The 17,941-nt window shown below is 47.7% G+C and overlaps 1 protein-coding gene across 1 annotated transcript in view; it reads right to left on the bottom strand.

Moving 5' to 3' along the window:
- LOC131261348 (uncharacterized) overlaps window positions 1-17,941 on the bottom strand; it is a 105,995-nt gene that overhangs the window by 2,668 nt on the left and 85,386 nt on the right. Inside the window, exons 13-24 of the mRNA XM_058263358.1 lie at window positions 17,053-17,272; window positions 14,950-15,225; window positions 14,650-14,761; window positions 14,347-14,539; window positions 14,075-14,283; window positions 11,561-11,691; window positions 11,124-11,305; window positions 10,914-10,982; window positions 1,129-1,352; window positions 753-1,056; window positions 456-671; window positions 71-387 (exon numbers count right to left, since the gene is read on the bottom strand). Coding sequence (XP_058119341.1) covers window positions 71-387; window positions 456-671; window positions 753-1,056; window positions 1,129-1,352; window positions 10,914-10,982; window positions 11,124-11,305; window positions 11,561-11,691; window positions 14,075-14,283; window positions 14,347-14,539; window positions 14,650-14,761; window positions 14,950-15,225; window positions 17,053-17,272 — 2,453 coding nt within the window. The remainder of the gene's footprint in view (window positions 1-70; window positions 388-455; window positions 672-752; window positions 1,057-1,128; window positions 1,353-10,913; window positions 10,983-11,123; window positions 11,306-11,560; window positions 11,692-14,074; window positions 14,284-14,346; window positions 14,540-14,649; window positions 14,762-14,949; window positions 15,226-17,052; window positions 17,273-17,941) is intronic.

The following is a 17,941-nucleotide window of genomic DNA, read 5'->3' as shown; positions in this document are numbered from 1 at the left end:
CGGGTTATGAAAAACAGGTAAAAGGGGGGTTATTTAGCACCATTCCTCCACACAAGCCGACACACATTACCTTATGTTTGGCCCACGCGAGCATCGCTTCGAACTTGCGAACCTCCGGTATCTCCAGGTTGCGGCACATGATCATCTGCACCATGCTTTCGCTGAGCGTAAGAAAGTCGGCGTTTTGAAAGAGCGCATAGGCCCGCGTTTCGACGAAGGCAAGTATCATGTTGACCAGCTCCGAGGCGGACGTGTAGCGCCAATAGTAGTTCTCGAGGGCCGTCAACATCGTGCAGACGACGTCGATCCGGAGGAACTGTTTCGCGTGGTGAAAGCAGGCCTGTAGCAACTCCGGGAGATCGTAATGTTCGGCGGCACAGATTAATCCTACGGGAATTAGGAATGATTAGTTACGAGATCTTTTTGGGGACCTTAGTTTAGGTTAGCCTCCTCACCGGGTATCGAGGTGCAGGTCAGCGGACAGCTACCGGTGTGCAGATAGTCCAGCAGCACCCGGAACGTGTCCGGATCGAACTCGATGATGGTGAACTCGGTCTGGGCCAGCTTGGCGCGATCGACCTTCTGTGCGTCGGCACACACCGACAGCCTCGGTACGGCCAGTTGGCCAGCGTTAGCCTTGCTCTTGGAGCTTGTCTCCTTGCCATCCTTATCTGGAGGGCATTTAACAAACATTTGAAACATTTAGCATTTTGAAAAACACAACTGTCCCAACTCCCACATTCCAACCTCACCTGAACAGTCCTGCGAGGAGGCCCACTTCTTCTTGTCCTCCGCGTTCAGTTGCGACTGCTGCTTCCGTATCGAGCGTCCCCAGCCGGCCGTGATGGTACCGAGGCGGGAGAAGGCCCGCTTCACCATCGGCGAGGAGGGTACGCTCTTCGGACGGGGTGACTCGATGTCCGGCACCTGCAGGAAGTTGCTACTTTTGGGCCGCTGGTTTTGCGGTGAAAGGAGGGTCGGTGCGGGGCGTGCCAGCAGCTCCGCAACCGGGACTTGGGGGGACCCGAAACCGGTTTGTATGCCGTACAGCATTTCCTGCCGGGAGGAACAACAAAAATCCGCTATAGTTCCTCGCTCTATGCCGAGTTCCCGCAGGCTTTCACCTACCTGAAAGACACGACTCCTGACGCCCAGGATCGCACGGACACCGATGAAGCGGGCCCGCTGCTTCGACTGCCCGACCAGAAAGACGACATCGAAGAGCTGTGCGTTCTGAAGACACGATGGTTCGCAGTTTAAAAATACTCTTGTAAAATCTTTCGCTAATTGATCATAGTCCTCGAACTGATCTCTAACGGAGTCTAGTAACGGTGACGAAGGCCTCATGTGTCCTGCAAATGGGTACGAATGGAAGAGACGCATCGCCAAGCGAGATGGCCGATGGCAAAGGGTGAGCGTTGGTGATTATTCATTTCACATTGCTTAAGTATAGGTCACATTCAGAGAAGACGGGGGAGGGAGAGGGTTGGCGGGAAGTTGGAAGTCCTCAGTTGGGAGTTCTATTTGGGGTTAAGTGCTGGGATATACGCTATCGCTAGGGAAACTGAGGATTACTACAGGGCACACCACATGCAATGAGGACGGGGACGATAACGAAGGAACCACGAAGGGCATGGTATAATAAAAAGTTTAAACTATTATTATGGCTCATAAAAATCTCGGCTACAACTCATTTCGAGGCGCCATCAAAGCAATTCGCTACAACTGTTGGCAACTGTCCGTCGGTGTCTGAGGAAGTCAAACCGACAGCGGCATGACAAATACGAATGAATCACACTAAAACAATAACCAAAGCAAGCAGTGGAAGGAAGTAAAACACAGGACTACATGACTACAAAACCACAGGCAAAAAGCGTGAAGCAGAAAGGCGCGTTGAAGATGGCAAGCACGCTCGAGAAAACGATAGGACAGAACGGTTTCAATCGAAACACTCGACAAGGCACAGACAGTTGGGAAGGCGCGCGCGAACACTGAAAGCTAGGCCGGAAAAGGAAGCGATACCATGGTGAAGTTTTCGAATGAAAAGTGTTTTTTTTTTCTACAAAAGTGGCTGAAGTAGAAGAAGCAGGAAGGAGGAAGCAAGAAACAGTAGTATTCGGGTGCGGCCCACGGATAGGCCAAACCGTTCCAATTGGGGTTAAATACTTCATCATTTTATGTGGCCCCCAACTGCATCGACTAGAGGAAACTCAAGAAGGACTCCATGTTTGGGGACCGTAGGATCGACGAGCGTTTTTAGGGAGGAACGGGTTTCTTCCGGAGAGTGGCGAGGATTTTAATGAATCAAACACTATGAAGCTGTATGCGACGCAGATGTCACCTTCCGACGCTTTCTAAGGGGCGGACTCTGGAAAACTGACCAGATTTGTTCGTTTAAGTTTTCTTTTTTCTCTTCTTTTCAAACCTCCATAAACCGAAACCGTTGACGCTTCGGTGTCACTGGTTTATAATTTGGAATAAATTAAGTTTCGAATTCGGTTTTCCAGTTCCTTACTTCTTTTTTTTTCAATAAGTTTAGTTCGTTATGGGTACGCCTTGTTTTCCCGTCCTTACGGCGGGACCTTTCCTCCGAAGGGTCTCTCTACTCTCTGTCGTTACAGTGTTTGGACGAGTGCAGGGAACGAAGGGTCATTGGACTCCGACGGTCTGAGCCGTTCGAGCTCGGGTTTGTGGAATTGAGAAATGATTCTTGAGACCGGCCAGTGGGAAGATAATAAATTTTCACTTTAATGTCGCAGCATGCTTTGCTTTGGGTGGGAGAAGAAGAAAAGCACACCAAAACAGGGCCAATTTTTCACAGCCAACAACCATTTGATTAATGTTCATACACTGCTTTCGCGACTCGCAATTATGTCGTCGTTTGTTTTATTTTAAACTACCCACTCTTTTGAATTATAAATTACTAAAAGCTCCTTATCAATTCCCCCCATAAAACCCACTATTCCAATCCCAACCCAATCCTCCCAACAATCGTTCGCCAAATGTAAATCCGTTCGGTCGTAAAAAGTAAACGATCGTCGCGTTACGGTGGCCATGAGATAAACGAGATCCTTCGGTGTGCGCTTCTGAATCGGTCGCTCGTTTCGGAAAAACGGCATCGACACGCAACGATAATGATTTCCCCTCCCTTTCCACGGATGAAAGGACGATTTACCCGAAAGCTACCCTTTTTTTTTGGGGTGCTTTTCCCCTCCTTTACCGAGAGCTCGGAACTAAAGGGTGAATGAAAAGTATCAAGGAGCTTCGATTTTCCAAGAAGTTTGCGATCCGCTGTGGAATGTGTCGATAAAATTTAACGTGCTCGAAAAGAAAAGAAAAACGAACCCGAAAAAAAGGGAAAGGAGCAACCGACACCGACCGGCACTTAATCGGTGCGCCACTTTTCGTCGTTGCCGCTCGTTAGCTTTTGGTGAGGGAAACTGCTCCTGGCTCTGGTATGGTTGGGGGGCAGGGGAAGGTTTGGAAAAACACTTTCCTTATCCTTTGTACGGGGGAACCAGTGCAGGACGCGACGGGGACGTGTGCTTTCTTTTAGTCACGCTCCGTACGCTGCGCCTGTTTATATCAATTTGCACCGCAACACAGAAACGCTGCCAGGCCGCTTTCGGGCATCACCATTATCGGCAGCATACCGCCTCCTAACACACCCCTTGAATAATTGAAAGCAACACTCATTGCCCGCGCCTACCGGGGAGGAAGAAAAAAAAAGGCATCGAGGAGGGGACAAGGATTTTCCACTGCTCGCCTAAAAAGCACCCGATAAGGCGGGCAAATTGGTGGAATTTTTCTTCTCGAACCCGTCGGTTCGGGTTGGCGAGGGTCGGGCTTTCTCATTACTGTCCTGTGACCTGTGGCGTGGCAACGGATTATGGCTTTGGAGACATTTTTCGCTTTTTTATGCGACCCCCCTTAGAAGCCGTCTTCAACCGGTATGTGTTGAAAACACGGAACAAGTTTCAACACACACGTACGGCGCTGTAGTTATAGGCATTAAAGTTTAAGGGGCGAAAATGTTGCTGCCTCGGGTGGCCAGCTTTCCACATACCAATTTTATCTCGAGTTTATCAAATTATAGTCTAGTGTGAGAAATCTACCGGCTGATTGAGGCCGGTGGACGCTAAAAGGGGCGAGAAGCGGGCATCGTAACGATCGTCGTTTGTGATTGGCTTCTCGGTTGACCAACAACCGACACCCACCACGGGACCTCGTTATCGTTTTTAGATGGCGAACACACATAGGGTAGGGAAGTGACCAGGGCCCGAAACCTGAAGCGTGCTCTCGGTCACCGGTGTCCTTTAAATCCCGCCTCCGGGCTTTCGAGCAGCAGGGAAGCAATGGCGTTGCTAATGATAAATTTTAATAAATATTTAATCTCCATTAGAGATACCACCGTCCGGACACTGTGTCCGCTTGAATCCGTTTGTTCGTTCGTTTTAAGAGACACAGGAAAAAAAAACGAGAAATAACACACGAAAGGAAGCCGGCCAGTCCTTACGAATGCTGGGCGTCGTATCGTTAGTGTGTGTGTGTGTGTGTGTGTGGACCAAAAGCGAACCGGACGCACGAGCTCACGAGCTACCACCAGCTTCCGATGGAGTTGGGATGTGGGGGGAAAATTCAGCGCAAGCTGGGGCAAGGGTGAAAATCCGGTGAAGCACGGAAACCAGAAACTAAATAAATAAAATGAAATGAGATAAAATGATATAAAACAAAATAAACCCACTCCGATCCCAGCGGAGGAAAACGATAGCCCGGTCCGGTTTGTGCGGGGAAAGACACCAGGAAAGACATGGACAGCGAGCATGTCTGGCGTTGGCTTGTTAGTCAGTCAGGGTGGGTGTCTTGCAAGAAAATGCTTCCCCGAGCGGCGACCACCGGACCGGAAAAGGATATGAAGCGAGGTTCAATCAGCGTTGAGAAACAAAGAAAACGCCGGCTGTGGTCCAGTTTAAAAACTAAAGCAAACCCCGGCAAAGTAAAGCTCAGGCGAAAAAGAAACCACAATGGGAAACAAAAAAACGAAAAAAACATAATACTTGAGCCCGGAAATACTAAATACAACCCCCGAACTCCATCGTACCGGAGTGCCGGTGCTTCCGGTGCACTCATGATTTTAAGTTTATTTTGCAATTTCATTGCGAGAAATCTGCCACGTTTCGTTCGTACATTCTGGCGTTTTCGTGTTCCCTTTCCCGGAGACTGGGAGCCTTCGAAACCGAACACACATCCGGGGGGCGAAAAGTCCCACATCCGCTTTCGCCAGCGCTCGCAGGCGGCGGCATTAAAGGTGGTTGGGCGAATAACCGAAATAGGCCAAACAACCCGATCCAAATGATGGCCTCGGTGGCGGGTCTAATAAAAGCAACACAACTAATACATTTTAATGAATTAGTGAACGCAGGCGAGAAACATTGTACCCCCGTGCCGGGAGGACATGTTTCCGCTTCCGTTTAGCTTTATCCCGCACCGGAAAGCGGAAAGTCCGAGATAGCATGTGCTGTCCAATTATTTTTGCAAAAGCATTACTAAACTTCCACCGGCGGATCTGGTTTTCACCTGGTGTAAGTAAAAGGAAAAAGCGGGGGAAAAAAGAAAACCTTCCGCCCGCCTTTTGAGGCCAACCGGCGTGGTGTTACACTGTTCCTAATGAGCTTAGTGTCCGTGGAATGAGTTTCGCCGGTTGGAGTAATAGGACTTGGGCAAGATTTCAGCCCATTACGGGTAATGCAAATAGGTGGATTTAGATGGCCGTATTTGGCTGCTCTCCCTTCCCGAGGGTTGTGCGTTGGCGTTTGTTTTTTCTTCTGTCATTCCTTTTTTTTATGAACTTTGCAGACCAATCTCTGCACTACTTACTTCATCCACGCCCAAACACACCCGTTCGCTTTCGGTAGTGTCGTTACACAATCATTGAGATAAGTGGCGGAAAAGTTACAAAACTCTAAGAACGCCATCGTTTTGCTCTTCGTTTATTGTGAGCTGCTGGCTCTAATTCTCCTTCTGTTCACTCGAAAGAAAGCACATGGCCATCGTGGATAGAAACGGTTGCTTCATTTTCGGGTTTCGCCCACGTGTGCCGACATTTGCTGCGCGAACGGTAGTTTTGTGTGGGCAACATTTTTATAAAATTAAAACTAAAACACTTTGATGGAAGCGTTTGCATTGCAGGTGGAATGCGCCCCAATGCAAAAGGGAGGAATATAAAATAAAAGTATTAACATAGGTAGCAGCATCCATAAGGATAAAAGAAGTTTCTAGCGCTGCAAGGTGGAAGGAAAATAGGGTGGAAAAAACAAAACCAGCGAACGAAAGCTACCCCCGCCATGCTGTCGGACGGCGGGTCGACAGGTCAGTCCGATGTTTGTGTAGGAGAACTTTTCGCTAGTGCTGCTTCGTGGTGCTTATCTTCAGTGCACCGGTGATAGCCGGTGCAAGGTAAATGTGCACTTTCGACGCACCTTTTTATGCAGATGCATAGTGCAGCTGCACGTTGGGTTGCGCTTGAGGGGAAAAAAAAACATTAGAGTCGAATTACAAAGCAAAGCAGGGGGCTGGATGAAGGCGGGCTAGCCGGTTCTTTATGTTTAAGAGCAAAGAGCAAAGTTAAACATGGCGCCGAGAGTTGCTCGACGCTGGATTGGAGTGTTGTGTTTGCATTTTATTAATGTTCGTTTATATTTCTTGCGGGAGCTATGGTGTTTATTTTCGCGGCGAACCCTGCGTTTCTAGAAAAAAGGCCTTGAAGCCTTTGACTGAATGAGCTTTAAAGCCTTGAACGCAACAATCGGCATGAACTGAACATATAAATCCTTATTGGAAAAATAACTATTTCAAGAGCAAGAGCACCCGTTTGAAAAGGTGTAAGAAAGAGATCCCAAAAGACCACATTGACACCAACCATGAAAAGCAAGTTGATACTGTGCACATTATTTATTGCCGAGGAAAACTTTTTCCCATCCCCAAAGACAAAATCGATAGCATACAGATAATGGCAGAGAGTATGCAGCAAACGGGTGAAAAAAAAAGTGGTGCCCAAGTAGATGCAGCAACGCTAGCAAAGCCTGAAGCGTGACCGGAAGCGCCACTGTTAGGTGCAGCGGAACAATCTCCCACGAAACAATGGGCCCTGTTCCCCCCAGGGTGTGTAACGTGAGAGCTCAACCAAGCGAGCAACAAAAGACACTGCCGAGAAATGCTGCGAATAAAAATGTGCCGTAATAGAGGACGAAATGGAGCTGAAGCGGAAACTGTCGTAGGAGCGTGTAAGAAAATCCCCGAGCAGACGGCCTGGAAATACGTTGGTCTCATTTTTCTGGCAGTTTTCGTACAAAATAGAAACTTTCACAAAATGGAAAATAGCCAGTGAAGTGTAAGAAACTGGAAAATTGTCTAATGGTCTTCAAAACTGCAAGATGTACACTGTACAGCTTTCCCAGGGACCGAACTTGTTAGGACGAGCAGTTGTGTTGCATACTTTTAGGCGTATACGGAAAATTAGGGAAGCAAAGTACGCAGCCAAAACGTAAAAAAGGAGTCTATGTGTTGTTCGGAATGTGTTACTCAGGATGCTTCAAGCGTAGCCACTTGCTCAAACTTCTGATAACAAGGAGAAATAGTCATCAAAAAGAACGGGCAAACTCTGCCATTTGAATTCCTCGCATGGGCCGGCTGTAACGAATATGTAGACGTGGAAGAAAGACCGAAAGAGACCTTTCTGGTTGCCATCAGTGGCTGGATTCTTGTCCACCCACACCGCCGAAGGTGTGACAGCACAATAAGCTGGCTAGTGGTGCTGGTTGAAAATTTTCGCGACAAACTGACAACGGAAGTCCAGCGAGAACCGAGCGCTCCACAGATAACACGCCCCCGGGAGGGATAAAGCACGTGGGTTTTACTTTTCGTTCGCGCACAACCAAAAATCGGTCGCCTCGCGCGCGGTGTGTATGTGTGTGTATGCAATCCATTCACTGGCGAAGTGGGGTGAAAATGTTTGCCAACCCTTCAGGCGGGTGCTTTTCCCGGGGATTTTTTTCCCCACCATTTTTTACTCCACCGAAAACGTCGTCGTGATCTCGCATGTCCTAGTTACGGTCTCGGTAGGAACCATTCCCCGATGCTCCAGGTCTATCACCCACACTTGTCTCCTTCATCCCTTTTCCGTTCGTGTCCGGGTATTACAGAAATGTATATATCGAGTTACGTCGCGTCTGCTGCATTGTGTGTCCATTCAACACCCAGCTGGTGCTTTGCGAAAGGGACCATTTTTTCCATTTTCCACTCACGAAGTTTCAAATGGCACAGTGGTGACAGTCCAGACCATTGTCCACCCACGGCAACCACGGCAACGCGAAGGGTGTGTCCTCCGATTCCGATTCCCTTTTTAGCGAGCCACTCGTTTCGTTTGCAACGAGTTGTAACACACGTGAATGGGCATGTTTACATTACTAATGGTTCGACAGGAGCCGAGTGACAGTTCGGGCTTTGCATCCCCGTCTCGGTGCCCAACAAAAGTCGGGGACAGGCAGCTCTCAAACTAGCTGAGCGTAGAACGCTAGCTCCTCCAGCGCAAAAAAAAAGAAAAAGAGAAACTTTTCAGTTTTATATTTCACTTAGCAGGAGCTTAATAATTCTCCTAATTTAATTGCTCTTGAAGCCCAACTTGAAACCAAGCTGGACTGGCTGGACGTGGATGAACTTTCGTTACCTTTGCGAGACTTGCGGTATAGGGGTGAGTTTTTAACTGACGTTTACTTTCAGGACTCGCTGAGAGAAACGCGGTGGGGTGTGAGATCCAGGGGGGCATTAGTTTAGAGATCGCACAACAAAGGGGTCGCCAAGGGAAAAGGAAAAGTTATGAGCTGACGGCGTGGGGGGGAGTGAAAAGTTTCCATTTTGATGATAATGGAAATCGAACAAGACTCCTTTCGTGCAGAAGGGATACTTTCGCGCGCCACGTCCAACGGAAAGGAATGTTGGACTTTTGCGGGTTCTACGGGGCGCAGGGTATTTCACAATTTTCCGACATCCGACATTCTGCCAAGGAAGTGTACTTTAAATAAGTTTTACGCTTGAAAGACAAGGCAGTTGTAAAAGCGATACGTTATGAGATGAGTTTGAATGTTGGTATCTTTGGTATCTTCCCTTCGCTTGCGAACAGACTTGTGCTGTTTAAAAGGACCATAATTAATGGAAGATACAGAGGGTACCGGTTGAACCACGTCGGCACCAATCCCCATTCATCGTTCTGGCGTGCGTAATGTTTTGGTTTGGTGGTCGGTTCATGAGTTTTTTCAGGTGTTAGCCCTGTGGGCTCCTTCAATGTTTTGTCGGAAGTTTACATTGAAGGCACACGAAACAATGTTCCTCTAGCGATGGTACGAGCCCTGAGGAAAAGGAGAACAAGCTGACGAAAAGTTTGTGCGGAGAGGAACTTTTGTGTTCCATAAAATTGAGCATTTGCTGTGCAAATACACGTAAAGTCAATTTATGGAGCACATCAGGCAACAACAAGTTTGCTTGAGAGTTTGCAAACCCGGTTGGCGGAGGATGTCGCTCGCTAATGGGGGAAACGAACCGTAGCGCAAGTAGAAGTGCAACCTGTTTGCCAGCTTGAAAGAGCAACAATTAGGCGATAGAGTTTGCTGATGCTTTGACGGTACAAAGTTTCTGAATGTTTCTATTCCGGGGCTGCATGTTGTGCCATGCATTGTAAAGCAGTTCTCCTTTGTTGCACGCTGTTGTTAAGCTTTAGAGAATCTGGATTGTATCTCGATTTGATTAAATAATTAAAACAATCTTATTAAGAACATTGGATTCAAGTTTTTGAAGCGTTTAGTCCAGGCTAGTAAAATGATCCAATAAGTATTAGTGTTGTGCCTTATGCCTCTTGAGGCGAGATTCATTCAGATTGTTTCATGAATCTTTTAGGATTGGAATCTTCAAACGTTGATGAATCTTACGAAACCTAAATGAATATTTACGATTCTTTCATAGATTTTTCACGAATTTTAATGATTCTTTCATTGGCGTGGATCGATGAATCTTTCTCATTACAAGATTTGTGAATCTCTAAAACGATGCAAAGAACCATTAAGATTCATGAATCTAAATTAGAATTATACAACACTAATGAATATGTGTTTGCTGCTCGGAAGGTCCCGGAGCGATACGAAATAAAGTTTGTGATAACGGCTTTAAATTCGGACTGAAACAATTGCAAACAATTGCATTCACCTGCCTTTAGAGGGTAAAAATGAAATTTAACATAATCTGCTATATGTTCCTCGAATCAAAACCATCGTTTTTCCGACTTTGTGTTTCCAATGATTCAAACGGTCGATGATTTGATATTAAAACAAGAAGTGCGGAGCGAAAAACTTGAATTATATAATTTACGTTCGCTTATTCTGTATTGTAAAAAAACAAAATAATTTGACTTTGAAGAGAAATGCGACTATCGTCGATCGAAATACACTTTACACCGGAAAGTTGGCATTGGAAAATCAGCAGTTAGTAACAAAAATTCGATTCGAATGATGAAAATTCACATTGTTCAGATACCCTAGAAAAAAAACCCAAAAGTGTGGCAACTCGATAAAATCTCGGCGAATTTAAAGCTGAACAACTGATCTGAAGCAGCGAGTGAAGAACCGGTGGAAACAAATTGGTGTACTTTGTTCAGTGTGAGGGTTGGGGTGGAGAGTGCTTACAGTAATGAGGCCAATTCGGGGGAAGGGGGTGGGTGAGTAGGTGGAAAATTTCAACCAAATACCAAAAAAAAACAAACTGGACGAACGAAAGCGTCATGAGGCACGTGGTGCGTGGTACTGCGAAATGGTGCGTGGAGCGAACCGTAACGTAGCACACACCTTGGCGTAGTGACAGCATCGTACGTGTGCAATTTTGCAGTGGAAGATTGTTCGTGGGCGAGAGTGAGCAAAAGTCTGTGTGGGTGAGTGAGTGAGTTCGTGTGCCAGTGAGAGAGAAAGAGAGAGAGAAAGAGAGAGACAGAGAGATAGAGATAGCTTTCAAGTACATACGATGCGGCACATAGAGTCGCATACAGCAACTAACTGTCACGCGTAACATGCAAGGATCCTCACCGATGGGTCTCCACGAACCCCTTCGGTACGGTTTGGGGATTTGTCCGGTTTCCGCGTGGTTGGCCAGGTTGGCCACGATGTCCTCGAGCATCTGCGACCGGGTGCGCTCCTGCATGCGGGCGAACTTGGGCGCCGAGTACGAGGCCCGCTCGCCGTTCACGATCTTCGTCAGCAGCCATTCTCTGTGCGTTAGTGTCCGGGAGAGGGCAGAGTAATGTATTGGTTTGCCGAAGAGTTTTGTGCGTGTTCGCTACGTGTGTTTTTTTTTTTTGCTTTCGTATGCAACCGTCCCACGCATTAGTAAATTGGCATTAGCCAAATGAAAGACAGATTGCTGCCGGCGGGATTCACCTCCAGCGTGAAGCCACGGAACCAACCTCAGCAGCCCGGTTGGCGAGAACCCACGGTATAATGGGGGGGTTTGGTTGGTCACTTACCTAAACATCGGTCCCTTCTCGAACACCGACTGCTCCCAGAGGTACGGCTTGTAGGCACCGACTTCGTCCCGCGTCACCACCGACACCTCGTAGCGGGTGGGTTTCCGCTTGATGCGAGCCGAGACACGAACCTGCGGATAAAGGGAAAAACCAAGCGACGTGGATAAATAACTGGCCTCCATCGTGTCCAACCCATTCGGGGGGCCCGATGCAGCCGAACGGACGTGTCCCCCCGGATCGGACGGGGGCAGATAAATTCACGGTGAAACAGATTTTCGTCCTCCGCCCGCAACGGCGGTGGCGTTGGTGGTGGTCGAGCAGGAAAAACTTTGTGTTTGCCCACGCCCGTGCCTTTGCAAAAGGTGCGCCCGGTTGGTTTGTGGTTGGGCGGGAAAACTACGATGGTAATTTAAATGGGGCCCGACGTTGGTTAAATGGGGGCGGGTAAAACGAGGAATAGCAAATGACACGAACAGAGTCGAAGAGAAAGAGAGAGAGAGTGGGAGAGAGAGAAAGGGGAAAAAAGGACAAATAAACCGGTCACAACTGGTGCCATCTTGCAACCCTTATTGAACCGATACGACATCGGCCGGCAAAGCACACAAACAGAGCCCTACAAAAAAAAACCCTACAACTTATGATCATGAAATTTATTCTCTCCGTCTCCGTTTGGCGGTGGTTTTGTTTTTTTTTTATTTCTCACGGAAAGGCATGTTTATGAGGCACACGGACCAGCCCCCCATGGCTTGCAGAAGGTCCTCCCGAATCTCTTCTCCCACAGATTTTCCACATCCTTTTGCTCGTTTGACTTTCGGCATGAAAAATGTACACCGATTTGGCCCAGTTCGGGGTCCGGCAGTAGATTAAAGATCAAAAGGATGGGACAATTTGTGTACCGTTGTGGCGACGGTAGGGAGTTCATTCCGTCCGTGCGGGGGACTAATATTTGAACAATTACTGGAGGGATTTTGTGGGGTTATTTATCATCGCACCGGTTGGACCGGATGCGGCCGAAAGGAAGGCCCGCCAGGATGGATAGGATAGAAGTTTCGTTCTTCTCCGAAGGACACTTCTTGTTAGGTAGCTTAATGGCCAAAGGAAGGGGAATGGGGGAGTCATAGGGAAGTAATTTAATTTAAGAGCGCTCCGCTTTTCTTGGACGTGAGTCAAGAGGTTTTTCTGCGCGAAGCAAACATTTGTACAAGTACGTTAATGCAAAGGTGAGAAAGATCTAAAGCTTTTAGGGTGTAGTTTTAAAACGCACTATAAATATTGTCGTTCGCTGCGATGAAGTCCTTCAAAAGATATTGGTTTTCGACCCGCCCTGGGTTGCAGTGGTACGGTACGGTAGTGGAAATTGTCTGCATTCTCCCTCGGGGACCCCGCGGTTCCAATGTCCACTCCCGCGGTTAAATAACACAGCATCAGCATCTCGTTAAGAAACAAACGGAAACACTACCCAGAGGGACCGGTACCCTGGTCCTCGGAACATGGTTTGTCCCGGTGTCTGGTGTCGGGTTGATAAGGTTCCGGTTGCGGACGGACCGAACACGACAACCACGCGCTCGGTGGTCAGTTACAGCTAGTTACACGTTGCACGGGTCGATGTTGTGCCCGTGCTCGCACAAATTAGATGAGATTATCGCTGGCCGCGTGTACCGGGCAGGAGTTCGTCGTGATCTAATGCTCTAATATTGGGGCGTACGGTGGTACGTAGTTCGCACCGTCAGCACGGAACCGGAGTTTCGCGGCTTGCCAGAGTGGTGTGCGCTTATAATCTCCAGCCAGCACAAACCAGCGGGCGTGGGGTGGTTTCCGGGGAGGACGAGAGATTTCATCCTCTTAACTGGGACGCTTTGATCTGACCACACACTCTGGTCCCAATACTTGCGTGTGTACACATTTCCCAGATGATTTGATTTCTGGACGGGCGTAACCGAACCGGATGTCCGTAAGACCTGTCGTCCACGCACCGCATCGTGGAAATCCTCGCCTGGTTGCGTACGTTAGCGAAAGGCATACACACACACCCAGCCAAAGGGAAAAAAGGAAACATTAATGCTACGAAAGCTCCACTCCGACCAGCGCCATCGGAGAGCGTTGGAGTGAGCGTGTTCCAAGCAGCCGGAAGGGGAGGTAACTAACGGGCCGTGGCCGTTGTTATCGCTACTAGGGAGGTGAAAACAGCCACACTGTCATAAAAATAATGGTAAGTTCTGCTCTCGTGCTTTCTCCCACGCCTGTTGGTGCACAAATTATTCAGATCCTTCCTTGCGATCGTTCGGTTGTGTTAGGACTACGTTGGTCCTCGGTACAGCGGGCCGAAGCAACACACGCCACCACGTGACAGTGTTAGTGGGTTGGTGGGTGGGAACGGGAAAATAGGGGCTGGCGAAATGGAAACCACCACCGCAGAGGCACGGAGGAGGAAACCACCCCATGGGCACCGGCCCGGAGTGGCTTTGGCAGCGGGCAGCAATAATTTGCTGGCAGCTTCCCGCGTTGGCTACTTACCAAGATGAAGGTATGTAAAAAATGGCTCTTGATGCAGGCTGGGCTGAACGCGGTGTTGTCCGCCTCGAGGAACACCACGCAGACGATGTCGTTGCCGATGTGGCGCTTCCGCTGGAGCTTCTGTGGGTCGTGCTTCTCGTACGGGAGCTGCGTGGACACGTGGAACATTATCTCTATCGAACGCCAATTTGTATAAACCGAGTAAAGTCCTGCAACGGGGAGCAAATTAATCGAACTGTTTGGCGCGTTACCTGGTGGTTCGAACGCCTTACCTGTCAAATCGTGAACAGTGTCAAGGCCGCCTTTGTATTTATCAAAACCACGTAACCTAACTTTATCGCCTAGTAGCTGTAAAAACTCCTCAAACAACGGTGAATTTTCGTTATTGTCTAAAATTTGTTCTTCGGTATATTGACCCTCCTTCACGTAGATCACGCCCACCTTCAGCTCAGATTTTATGAAAACCTGCAAATGACAAAAGATGCCAAACGGAAGAAGTAAGGCGTCGTTCGTGAGGGGGTTTCCATTTTACGGTTACGTGGCAGCGAGCCAAAAGTTCGTCTTCGTCCACTTACCTGATCCAGCTTGAGAAGCTCTTCCGGTGTGTCGGGCAACTGTCCCAGCGTCAGTGGTGGGTTCAGATTGACTTCCTTACCTAGCGACCTAACTACTTCTTCCCTATTATACCTGTGCGGTGGAAGAAAGGGATAGCAAAAAGGAGACGGTTTCAGTGCCATACCCATTGTTAAATTATAACTTTACCGACTGCCACAGAAATGGCTCGCAAATTTCTCGGCTCGTTTCGTGGGGGAAAATTACAACGCGTTGTTGCCTGCATACATCCAGGCGACGACGGGCCGCTTGGGTACACTTACCTATCAGCAAAAACACAGGAGGCTGGTATCAGTCCATGAACGGTGTACGAGATGGCTCGCACTAGGATGCGGAACTGGTCGCGCCCGTTGATCGTCTCCTGCTTGATCGACAGGATGACCGGGCCGAGGTCCTCGTCGTTGGTGAAGTAGTTCCAGTGCTCGGTGCCGTAGAAGTACTTCTCGTACGTTTCCTGCTCGACCGACGTCAGCTCGAAGCCCTGCTGCTGCTCCCACTGCTCCTCGATGGCGGTCTTTTTTCTACGGATACGCTGACTGCTATTAGCAACGCGTGGCAAGGACGGTTGTTTACGAGCCCAAATCGAACCAAATAGAGCAAATTCCCGTTCCCCCTCAAGCGATGTTGGTGCAATATGTTGAATGATTTGTTGTGTGTTGTGTGGTTTCAGTTTACATATTTACCATGTGTATGAAGTGTGCGAGTGGAATGCATCAATCGATGAGAGAGCAAAAACAAAAGCAAAACAAAAAATGAACGAGAAGGAGAAATATAGAAAGCGAGAGAAAGAGAGAAAGAGAACAAAATAAAAATCTACTCTACAGCTACTGTAAGAAAATGCGTTTATGAAGTTTGTGAAGAAAATTAGAAACTGATGGTTGTTGTTTCAAATCTATATGAACTCCATCCAACCATCAAGCGCAATTTAAATGATAGCAACTTTTATCGTCAATCAATTGAAACCTTTTAATTATCTTGGTTGCACTGATCTAAAAGTTTGCTAACGCTGTTTCTGCAAGCATAGGCGCGTAACATTCTGAAGCATAGAAAGAGTATATAAGTAATTCGCTTTGTTTCCACACCCAAACACTACAATGTAGGGTTTCGATCTATATAGTGGAATGTTTCAAGTGGTAGAGGGAAAGTTTCACTGGTACAGAGGATGGTTACAGACGCATAGGGGATCTTTGCAACCATATAGGGAAATATTACAAATAGTAAGAGGAATCGTGCAAACCCACTAGAGAACTTTGCAATCGATTTGGAGAGCAACTTCGCTAAGCTAATCGTGTTTGTTACTCAATGATGTTCCTATCGACAATAATACGTTTGAAAAGCGTTTTTAGCGTTGTTTTCTACTAAAATACAAACTTCTTCTTCTTCTTCTTGGCGTAACGACCTCTTGGTCATGCCTGCCCCGTTAAGGGCTTACGAGACTTGGTTCCCTGCTGTACGTGGATAGTCAGTCCTCTCGTACAGGGGAGGGTCCGGTATCGGTTGGGATTCGAACCCACGCCGTCGAGGTGGTGAGCCCCGGCGCTCATGGGCCGATTTTCTAACCGGCGCTACCGCTCGGCTGTCGCGGACTCCCTAAAAAATACAAACATTCTCCTATTTTTCACCATTTTTATTTCGAGTTGTTATGGTAGTTGTCCAAACAACAGATCTTTCATGGTAAATACTAAATGCCATGTCGATGGGTAACATTCGATGCGAGGTTTTTCACATTTACCGTGCCGAATCCGATGCTTTTATACAATTTTATTTTAATTAATAGGTGAGTAAAAATACACAGTGATTAATTTACTTTTCTTGCGTGAGAGTATCGACGCGGAGTAAAGTAAACAAAAAAATTACAATGAGGACCTTGGTGAGCATATTTTCCTTAGCTGTCTGACACATTGTCCTATATGACTGCAATGTTCTCTCTACTGGTTGAAAAAATCCCCTATGCTTTTGAAATGTTTCCTGTACCTATTGAAACAGTCCATTATATAGGTCGAAACCATGTATACCAGGATATCGTTTTAAATCAAGAAATTACGTTTTACCACGATCGCATACGAATGCTATTATATATTTTGTGTAGTTGCAAGAACCAAAAATAACAATCTGTTAAATGAATTTATAGTGCATAGGAAATTCAGGAAATATTTCATGCTATCACGCATAATTTGAGTTAATAGTAAAGATTCAAGTTCGATAGTTCGCCTTAAGTGAAAGTTGGTATCGTTTAAATCGACCTCTAGATAATAAACTGCATGCCAGCATGCGAATGTTCACTACGCGAGTGACACAAAATGACGATGATCGGTCCCCAAAAGACCTGGTGGTGTGGGGTGGAAAATTTAAAACCGGTCCCTTACCTTGGCACATTGTCCGAATCCTCGTCGTCCTCGTACAGATCGCTGCAGTTGCGCTCTAGCTGCGGCTCGACCGTGATGCCCCGCGCCGCATCCTCGTGCTCCGACTCGCTGTCGTCCCAGATCGTGTGCTGGTTCGGGAAGGCGATCTTTTGGCGCGAACACTCGATCCAGTAGCCCGGCGTCGGGATGAGATTGTGCGGGTAGTCCTCACAGAATTCATCTGCGTTGAAAAAAAAACAGAGTGGAGTGGTTTCAGTTAGTCAAACGAGTCCGTGATTGTACTTGGAAGGTAACGAACGATCACGTGTCGATCAAGACAAGCGCAAGCTGTGAAGTATTTCATTTGGTCAGGAACATTTGGTCTATTATGCGCACATGAGGTATCGAATTTTCCTCTAAATCCAGTCTAGGAAAGTGACCACTTTGCATGTTCATCCATCATAAAACAATTTGCGCGTTTTCCAGACTCGGATCGAAGGATGACAGCCGGAGCGGGTGGGCAAAAAGTTGGAGGATTGGAGCTTCCGAAACCCGCGCCAGAAAAAAAAAGTGATGGCCCAGTCAACGGTAGCCTGCTCAAAACGTGACCGTACGAAACGCCAGAAAATTTATGGCGAGTGATTGTATAAAATTACCGTCCCAATTAAAGCTCGTTGGACCGTGACCGGTGGTAGGTCTTTTACCAGCCTTTCGCCCCAAAAGCGCGAAACCAAAAACGGTCGAAACGGTCGCTCACAAGCCTTGTTCGGCATGTTTATTCACGTCCTGTCGTAATTCCCTGCCGCGAGCAAGCGAGGGCCCTTGAATGGGCTGCCGTTGGTCAGCGGCAAACATCGACCGGAGTCGGAGTTTTCGGCATGTTTTCGGGCCCGCGTCAAGTGTAATCTAA

The sequence above is a fragment of the Anopheles coustani genome, chromosome 3 (genome assembly GCF_943734705.1).
Source record: "Anopheles coustani chromosome 3, idAnoCousDA_361_x.2, whole genome shotgun sequence".
NCBI classification, from domain to species: Eukaryota; Metazoa; Arthropoda; class Insecta; order Diptera; family Culicidae; genus Anopheles; species Anopheles coustani.
The sequence above is the reverse complement of the archived record's forward strand: the minus strand, read 5'-3'. Positions and strand labels throughout refer to the sequence as shown.